This window comes from Mus caroli, chromosome 9, assembly GCF_900094665.2.
Source record: "Mus caroli chromosome 9, CAROLI_EIJ_v1.1, whole genome shotgun sequence".
NCBI lineage: Eukaryota > Metazoa > Chordata > Mammalia > Rodentia > Muridae > Mus > Mus caroli.
Window position 1 is genome coordinate 94414160 of NC_034578.1, and position 9731 is coordinate 94423890.

General features: G+C 43.5%; 2 protein-coding genes across 2 annotated transcripts in view; both read left to right on the forward strand.

Moving 5' to 3' along the window:
* LOC110302424 (proline-rich protein 23A3-like) overlaps nt 1-224 on the forward strand; it is a 729-nt gene extending 505 nt beyond the window's left edge. Inside the window, exon 2 of the mRNA XM_021173233.1 lies at nt 4-224. Within this exon, the coding sequence (XP_021028892.1) occupies nt 4-224 (221 nt within the window). The remainder of the gene's footprint in view (nt 1-3) is intronic.
* Nucleotides 225-7711: 7487 nt separating this feature from the next.
* Nucleotides 7712-9522, forward strand: LOC110302570 (proline-rich protein 23A3). Its single transcript, XM_021173371.1, has one exon. The coding sequence runs from the start codon at nt 7933-7935 to the stop codon at nt 8695-8697; it is 765 nt and encodes a 254-aa protein (XP_021029030.1). The 5' UTR covers nt 7712-7932; the 3' UTR covers nt 8698-9522.
* The last annotated feature ends 209 nt before the right edge of the window (nt 9523-9731 follow it).

The following is a 9731-nucleotide window of genomic DNA, read 5'->3' on the forward strand; positions in this document are numbered from 1 at the left end:
CTTTGTTGCAGGACCAAGTCCCAGAGCCTTCCACTGGAGCAGAGCGATATTCTCCTAGGTCCATCTGGGAACTGGACAGCTACCTGCTGGGACCCTTCCCTGGCTCACCACTGCAGCCTCTGCCTCCATCTCCTTCCCAGAGTCCCCAAGAGCAGCTTCCGCCACGCCCTCCATGCTCTCCCCGGGCACCTTGCAAAGCCCGGAAGCGACTGGTCTATGAATGAACTGCCCTGCACAAATCTTTGATGCCTCCCTGCAAGAGAACCCCTTCCCAATGCCATTGTGTGCCTTTACAGAGCCTACAAGGTTAGGATAACACTCTCGGTTTTGAAGTGGGCAGAATGCAGAATATTGGATCTGTGGTTGGCTAGAAGAAAGTCTGAATGAAAAATAGCCACTTAAACATGCTGTTTGAAAATCACCTACTTTTGGTCTTTGAATTGGCTACATATGGCCTTTTCTTTACAGAAGTCACTCTCAAGTAATTCCACATCCCAAATGGTGCCTCAAATTTAAGCTCCAACAAGTTCCTTAAAACTCCACCCTACCATGCAGCCCTCTCAGATTAATTAGCTATATTAATTGGCAGTGTTTGGCCCTAATCGCTCCTACTTTGTGTCTGTCCTTTTTCCTATGGGCCTTTGCCTTATCAAGGCTCTCACTCACTTGGACTGACTCTAGTTAATAGTTTTACTACACGCATTTTGGATTTGGTTTGGGTTTGGGTTTTTTGTTTGTTTGTTTTTATCAAGTGCTGTCTTTTTTTTTTTTCTATTAACTGTTAAGTGGGGAAATAACTTATATTCTCAACATTGTATGGTTTGGGAACTTGTTTTTGTTTTGGATTTGGATGGTGGTGTTTGTAGTTGGTTAGCTGGTTTTGTTTGTTTTGGTTTTTGTTTTGTTTTGTTGGGGGTATGGGTGTTCCAGAAGATTCAAGTATTTCATTTCTTTTAGTATATTTTTAATGTTCTGTTTATTTTTATTTCTTGTGTGCGAGTTTTTGCCTGCATGTGTGTATCTTATGTTGCTCCCATCTGTGTTTGGTGCATCACAGAGGAAGCAAAAGAATGTCAGATTCTGCATAGACTTAGAAATCTGTTATCCTCTGTGTTGGTGCTGGGAACCAAACTTCAGGGGAAACAGTAAGTGCTTCTAACTTCTGAGCCATCTCTCTAGCCTTCTTGAATATTTTTAATTTATAATATTCTGAAGAATTTTATACTTCTCAGACTATGGTAACTATAAGATTATATTTGTATAGGAATAATTACAAGATCTTGAATTTATTTTGTTTATTGTTACTAATGTATAAAATAAGTAATATTTTATCTGACATCCAACAAAATATTAGTTTCTTTAATAATCTCTGCCTGGTTTCTTCCAAAATCAATGATACTTCTAATGAGGAAATTGGCACAAGCCAATTCTGAGAAGCTCAATATTTCCTTAATGATCTGCATTAAATATGTCCGGGCAGAACAGCAAGCTTGGGAAGGGCAGCCCTGTCTTAAGAGATCTGTTTATCCATGGCTGGCCAGTAGTCCTTTTCCTATTTAAGATGTTACTTCTTTATGTTTCTTATCATAAAAGGGGGTTCTGTGTTGGTTTGGTTACATAACTAAAAAGACTTCACCAAACTAATTAAAATATTTGACTTGGGCTGCAGAGATGGCTCAGCGGTTTAGAGCACTGCCTGCCCTTCCAGAGGTCCAGAGTTAAGTTCCCAGCAACCACGTGGTAGCTCACAACCATCTAAAATGTGATCTGATGCCCTCTTCTGGCATGAAGGTGTACATGTAGATAGAGCACTCATATACATAAAATAAATAAACAAATCTTTTTTTTTTTAAGTTTGACTTAATACATGAACTAACATTTTAAGCTGAATTATTTAGATGTCTTCGCTTGAGAGCTATGTGGAACCTTGAGCCATTGAGGTTAGTACAAAACTAGGAAGATGTAATGAATGAGAGGTTGGGGCTTCAGGCTTTTGTAAATTTTACATGGTCTTTTGGACAGTAGGAAGCAGATGGGTGGGAGAAGAAAATGAGTGAAGAAGCAGCTTGAAGCTTGAAATGTTAATTTTACAAGCATTTTCTATGTGCATGGCTTTCTGTGATGTCCTTTTTTCTGAGTTTTTTGTTTTATTTTAGTTTTTTTAAGATTTATTTACTTATCTCATGTATATGAGTACACCGTTGCTGTCTTCAGACACACCAGAAGAGGACATCGGATCCCATTACAGATGGTTGTAAGCCACCATGTGGGTGCTGGGAATTGAACCCAGGTCCTCTGGAAAAAGCAGCCAGTGTTCTTAACCTCTGAGCCATCTCTCCAGCCCTAGGTTTTATTTTTATTTTATATGTGTGAGTGTTTGCCTGAAGTATGTTTATACATCACATGTGTACAGTGTCTGTGGAGGCCAAAAGAAGGTATGGGATCCCCTAAAAACTACAGATGGTTGTAAGCGACCATGTATGTGGTGGGAATTGAACCCAGGTCCTCTGGAAAAGCAGCCAGTGCTCTTAGCTGTTGAGCCATCTCTCCAGAGCCTGTGTTGTCTTTTTTCCTGTAGTGACTTTCAGTGGCAGGACTCAGGTTCTTTGCATTCTTGCTATACCAAAGGAATGGTTTGTAATTCCATACAAGGCTTTTCCATCCTGTAGGGGTTTTGTAGGGAGGGGCCATGTATTGTTTGGGGTTGGCTTTTTTCTTTATTTGTTTGCTGTCTGGACTTTAAGCACAGCACCCCTAATGTCTAAATGTCTATTTTCCACAGGTTTGCTATGTTTTTATAATGAAATAAATCCGTTACTACTAAAGCTAAAAATCAACAAGATTCTAGCCTTTTTTTCCCCTGTTGATCATTAATATTTATTACTTAAATCTGGACACGCGTTACCAGTTCTTCTCCTGTTCTCCATCCTTGCTCTCCATTCCACCATCCTGTCCATCCTTGGTGGCTTCTTGCTGTAGTACAATTTTCTTTTTCTTTTCTGTTTTTTTTGGGGGGGTGGGGTGGGGTGGGGGTGGGGGTGGGGCAGGATTTCCCTATCCTAGGCTTGCTTTAAACTTACAATCCTCCTGCATTCGTTTCACGAGTGTTCCTATTATCACCAGGCATTACCTATCACCTGGAGCCCACAGTACTTTTTAAGGATTCTTTCCTCTGTGACCTCTGTGGTCCCGTCAGTTTTAAGTTTATGTCTGGAAATGTCTCAGTTACATCTACACCTGTGTGCGGCTTTAGCTGGGATTATCGTTGTGAAGTAACCTCTGCACCTCTCACTTCAGTCCAAGTGTTATTTTCCATACTGTTCATTGCTGCAGGTGAGACGCCTGTTCCCAAGATGCACGGCCATTTATTGGTAGTGAATGAGGTTGCTCATTTGGGTATTTTTATTGCCTTTGACAACCTATACCTTCAAGTTGGTATGTTTAACCATAGGAAATGTATCTGTTACATCCCTTTGAATTAAGGTATAATTAATTAAATTAATATTTTCTCAAAGTTTCAGTTTTAAAAATGAGTCATTGGGCTTGGTATGTGGTTCAGTAGTAAAAAGTGTTCCCCTAGCACCTATGAGGTTGACTTAATCCACAGAAAATATCATTTTTTAAAAAAGAGTCATTTTCTCTTGAATCTTTGAATTCCTCCTCAGTCTCTCTAACACCTGACAGGAAGAGATGAGCCTATGTCATCAGTGCTTTATCTACTGGTTTCTTTCTGAACAAAAAAATTGGGCTTAAAGGGAGATTAGCTTTCTGCTCCCTCCGTATATGAATTTTACGTTTACCCCTTCCTGGTTTCCAAAGATCTAAACACAAGTCAGAGCCAAGCTGTAGAGAATGCATGCTGTCTGACACTCAGGACATGCTTCTAGTAGTCAAACTTCACAAGTGGTCCAATTCCAGGACTGATACAACAGGTATGCTGGGATGCAATGTCCATATCCCTGTCCTCTTTGATGGATGGGAGAATTAACAACTACACCATTTTAGCTGCTCTCAGGGAATTGTTCTCAGGGCTCTATGGTTACTCTGTTCCAATATTATTCAAGTAAAGTATATGTCAATTTATTTTTTATACTTTTTTCATACAATACATTTTGATCATATCATTTCCCCTCCACAAGCTCCATATTTATGCAGCTAAATATATAAACACAATGTGCTCAGTCTTTTTAGTGTTACTTGTATGTGAATGGCTTCACGTGGTATTAAATAACTAGTTAGGGGGCTCATCCACGGAGAAGACTTTCTCCCACTCCCAGCATTCCTTAGTTGCTATAACTTTTGCCTAAGGATGGAAGACCTCATGATATTCCCCCATTCCATGTTAGCATACCCATTGGCAGCATGCTTCATCAGGTCTTGTTTAGGCAGCCAAGTTGTGGAGTTATCACAGCTGTGGCTTCCAGGTGATTGCTAGGAGACTGGTTCTCACAGCTGCTTTCCTGGTCCTCTGACTGTTACAATCTTTCCACCTCCTGCTGGGTTCCCCGGGCTGTAGGCACAGGAGCTGGGTGGGTTGTAGATGTATCAGCTGTGTGGGCACATCAGAATCACTCCTTCTTTGCTTTTTGTGTGGTGTTGTTTTTCTGTAACAATCTCCATCTGTTGCCAAGAGATGTTTCTTTGATGAGTGTCTGCATTTCTATCTGTGAGTATAGGGTAAATATTTAGAATGCAGTTAGGAATTGCTCTGGTTTAGAGGCAGTTGGTTCTCTTAGAGCCATGACCTCACTACCCACCCTCCATCACTCCTCTGTTCACTTCTCTTTGTCCTGCCTTTCCCCAACAGTTCTTCCAGGGATCTAACTACCACCATGTCAGTTGCCTCTAAAGATGACCCCAGAGGGTCCAGGTATTCAGGAAACTGTGGACTTTAAACTTATGGCCTAAACTACATTAAAAACTAAATTTCCTCTAACCACAGACAAAACCAATCAATATTTAGAGACTTTTCTTAGCTTACACTGGCCTTAGAATTGACAGCCTAATAAGGGTCTAATAAATTTTCTGCCAACAGCCTTCCACCTGTTGGGATTACAGGTGTGAGATACTATAGTTGGCTAAGAATTTACAGTTCTTTGGGTACGAATTGCACATATTGGTCAGAATATGAAGAGCAGAAGTTAATTGAATTAGCTCACAAGAATATCTACAGATAGCCATAGACCAACCCCAGCACCAAGCATAGGAAACCTCCCTTCACATTGTTGGTAGGGGGAATGGAGGAAACTCTCAAAATAGCACAGGCTATTGTTACTGCCCTGGGTTACCTTCCAGAACCTGAAGGTGAGACGCGATTGCTAAAAAATGTCCACATATTTTGGACACAGGAGTCGAGCTGGAGCTAACCTGGAAGCCTCCTCCTTAAGGGCTGGCTTTCAAGGCATCCAAAATTCCTGTGCAAGCTCGCAATGGAGAAAAGCAATCAGTAGTTCTAAGCAGCTGTAGAGTCTATGAGCCATAACAAAGACCAACATGGCAAGGTGGCCCCAGTGGTTATAATAATGGCATTTGTATCTTGGGAGCAATCAACAGCTGTCTAATTGCACTTCAAACCTGCTCTATATAAGGAACTTCATACCCAATACTGTGAACCTTAGCAACTGACCATGGCTAATGGACCCAAGAAGACAACCTAGAGGACAGCCACCTTCCTCTAGCAGTACAACTTCTGGTTGCACTCCACATATGTACCCTTTATCCACAGATGAATGTCGCTCTCACCCCTTATCAAAAAAAAAGCATCTTGCAGCAGAGATACACAGTACAACTCCAACAATGAAAGCTCAAGACACACCATGGGAGAGGGTACAGAAAGATTCTAAGAGCCAGGTGGGTTTGGTGCAGAATACCTTTAATCCCAGGAGTTGGGATTCGGAGGTAAATGAATCTCAGTGGCTGCTGTGGTTCTGTGTATGCTGAGCAGCCCGAATGATCTATACACTGAGTAATACATGGTGAAACACTGACTGGCCTTAAATAAGTAAGGAAGTAAGTAAATAAATAAAGCAACCAGGTCACCTGCTACGAGATAGTGTCTTCTATGTATGACAAGAACACTACACCCACGAAATCTCAAAAAAATACGGTCACCTAAAGAAGGCCTGCACAGTGAGAACACCAGTTGCCATGCCAATGTGGATGAGGGATGATAGGGATGAAGAACTGTAGGCAGTAACGAGCTGCTGAGAGAGAATCAGTTTTCAGGTATGAGGCCCATAGGTAGTTTATCTAAACCGGAGGGATCAGCCCTAAACAAATAAGCATAGAATCAACACTAAAGAGAATCAACAGACTGCATTTATATATATACATATAAAGAAACATATGTAACAATTAAAGAAAAGGTCATAAATTTGAGAAAGACACAAGGGAGAAAAGGGGGTAGAAATGATGCGGAAAAAAAGCATTCACATGAATTCATACACACACAAATAATAATGCAGTCTTTTAAGGGGGGAGGAGGGGAGCTGGAGAGCCGCCTCAGCCATGAAGGGTGCTTGTTGATATTCCAGCAGTCTCAGGTTTGATTTCCAACACCCTCACCTAGGCTCACAACTATATGTAGCTCCAGTTGCAGGGGGATCTAGTGCCCTCTTCTGGCCTCCATGAGCAGAGCATGCAAGTGATATAAGAAAGCCCTGGCTGTATTTAACTCCAGGCATGGCAAAAATCCACTTGTGGTGCACGGCTATGATCTCAGTACTTGGGAGTCCAAGGCAGAAGGTTAAAAGTTCAAAGTCAGGCTGGAGAGATGGCTCAGGGGTTAAGAGCACTGACTGCTCTTCCAGAGGTCCTGAGTTCAAATCCCAGCAACCACATGATGGCTCACAACCATCCATAATGAGATCTGATGCCCTCTTCTGGGGTGTTTGAAGACATCTACAGTGTACTTAGATATAATAAATAAACAAATCTTTGGGCTGAAAGAGAAGAAAAAGTGTCTAAAGACAGCTACAGTAAATCTTTTTTTTAAACTCCCTGTCTCGAAACAAAACAAAACAAAAAAACAAAAACAAAAACAAAATTTCAAAGTCGGTCCGGGATGCATAGCACACAAAAGACCCTTTCTTCTACGCACCGCATCCCCCAGGGCATTTTTACTTTTGATTTTTCTTTTTAATTTTTTTATTACGTTTATTCGTGTGAATGAGTGTGCCACAGTGTCACCATGTAAGACTGAGATCAAATTCAGTTCATCGATCAAGCAAGGCAATGGAGAGAGAGTTCTGTTGAACCCTCTCTGGACCAGATTTGTTTGGTTTAGTTTGGTTTGGTTTTGAACCCATACGCCACTCAGCAGCTCGTCTTTGCCTCAGATTTCCTTTACCTATGCCCTAGAACCAGGGATTTATGGGTGGGACAAAGATGGTTTCAAGTGTGACTACTTCACATCTCACATCCGCCCCGGCTACCTAGTAAACCATTCTCCAAACCGCACTAAAGCAATTTCGCGTGGCATTTAACAGAGTGTGGCTTGGTGGGATGGGTGCAAGTTTCTTAATGATTTTTAGAATGCCCGAAACCGTAGAAGTTCTAATCTTGAGCCATCTTGAAATTCTATTCCGGGTGAGACAAACTGCGCAACCAGTTCTGCCTCCTATAGGTCAAAAAATATATTTCCCAACTACAGCCAAGTCTATTGGCCAGCCCGACACTCCTGGGGCGGAGCCTCCAGGACTCCGGCTTCCAGAGGTGCAGCCTAACCTGACCTTTTCCGTCTGAACTTGGGTTCCGGTTCATCTTCTGAAAATTGATTGGCATCTAGTAAGTGACCCACCTTGCGTGCGCAATATCCACTAGGCCAAGCGCAGAGCTGCAGAGCACGAGACTGTAGCCGTCCGCCCGCTCCGTCGCACCTGCCCGCGCTGCACCCTGCGCCCGCGCCTCTTCAGCCCCGCAGCGCCGTCCATCATGCTGCGCACAAGGCCCCGCAGCCCCAGCGCCGACCCCGCGCCCCGCTGGTCACCGCAGACACCAGCACCCAGCCCTGCCAAGCGCCGCCGCCTCCACCAGGAGCCCGCGTGCCCAGAACCCCTGGCTCAGCCGGAGTTGGAAGCGCCCGCCGAGCCCACCACCTCCGTGGTGTTCCTGGCCGCCGGATCTGCCCTGCAGGTGCCCCTGGACGGCGTCGACCTGCTGCTGGAGCCTGAGCCCACCTCGGTCCTGCAAGTGTCGCTCCAAGGACACACCATCCTCCTGGTCCCCGAGGGACTCCAAGACTCCACCCATTTTGGACAGCCTGGATTCGTGGCCANCAGCCCGCNGGGAGCCGCTGCCCAGGACGGGCCCCAGGATCATCTAGTCGGTCTCCAGGAGGAAACCTTCTGTGAGTACTTCTACCAAGAGGATGTCTGTGATGAGGATGCAGACTTGGACTTCCTGGAACCCTGGGCTAGGGCTCCAGATGATCAGGCCAATGGGAGCTTTTCCTCCATCCCAGGGGTGGCCAGTCCTTTGTTGCAGGACCAAGTCCCAGAGCCTTCCACTGGAGCAGAGCGATATTCTCCTAGGTCCATCTGGGAACTGGACAGTAACGTGCTGGGACCCTTCCCTGGTTCAACATTGCAGCCTCTGCCTCCATCTCCTTCCCGGAATCCCCAAGATCAGCTTCCGCCATGCCCTCCATGCTCTCCCGGGGCTCCTTGCAGGGCCCGGAAGCGACTGGTCTATGAATGAACTGCCCTGCACAAATCTTTGAGGGGCTTCTAGTTGCAAGGCACTTAGGCGCCTGTTGTCAGAATAAAAGTCTTGCTGACCCAAAGGACTCTTCCTGAGGCCCTAAAGGTTCCTAGAAATTCAAGTGGTAAGATCCCCAACACCCTCTGTTTCTTCTCTAACAAAGAAATTAGTAGGTGTCTTATGTTCTTGGTGTCCTTTAGTGTTTTCCCGTGAATTTTTGAGGATTTGGACACAACTTATCTACCTCTTTGTTGTTTCGGGCTGCTCCGGGAAAACTACCAAACACCATGATGACCTATAATGGTTACCTTACTTGCACTTGCATGTATAAGGTTCAAAGCCATCTCCAAAGCCATCTCCTTGGAATAGTCTCCCATTTCAGTTCCTTCATTGTGAGATTCATGGTGAAGTTTGCCGGCTGTTTTCAGCATGCGCTGGGATATGCATTTGTTTTCTTTGTTTTTTAATCTTTGTTTTGTTTGTGATTAGTTAGGATCTCATTAGAAATCTGTGGCTTTCTTAGAACTATGTAATAGAGGCTGGCCTTGAACTCGCAAAAATCTACCTGCCTCTGCCTCCCAAGTGCTGAAATCAAAGTCTTGTGCCACTCTGCCAGGCTTGGGTTTCTTTTTATAGTACGTTCACATCAAGATTTCACCTAAACTGGTGGAAAGTGTTTACATTACTATTATTCCACGTTTTTGTTGTTGTTGTTGTTGTTTTAAATTCTGAACCAATTTTTTTTCTCCTATAAACCTAATTTGTAATGTTTTGTATGCAATGGTCATATTTATCTTGTTTTATAAAAATAAAATAAATGTCCTTGGTAAAGGTGAGTCAAAAGTCATAACTGTTCAGCTTTTAGGAAATAGCTGTTCAGTTTTGCCATCCTATTTTGCCAAATTCCCTCTTTGTTCTCAGGCTAACCTCAATTTTTATCTTGCTAAAGAGACTATTTATCTGCGTTTAATTTCTTTTTGCATTAATACAGATTTAACCTAGGGTCTCACACATCCTGGGCAAGCTCTCAA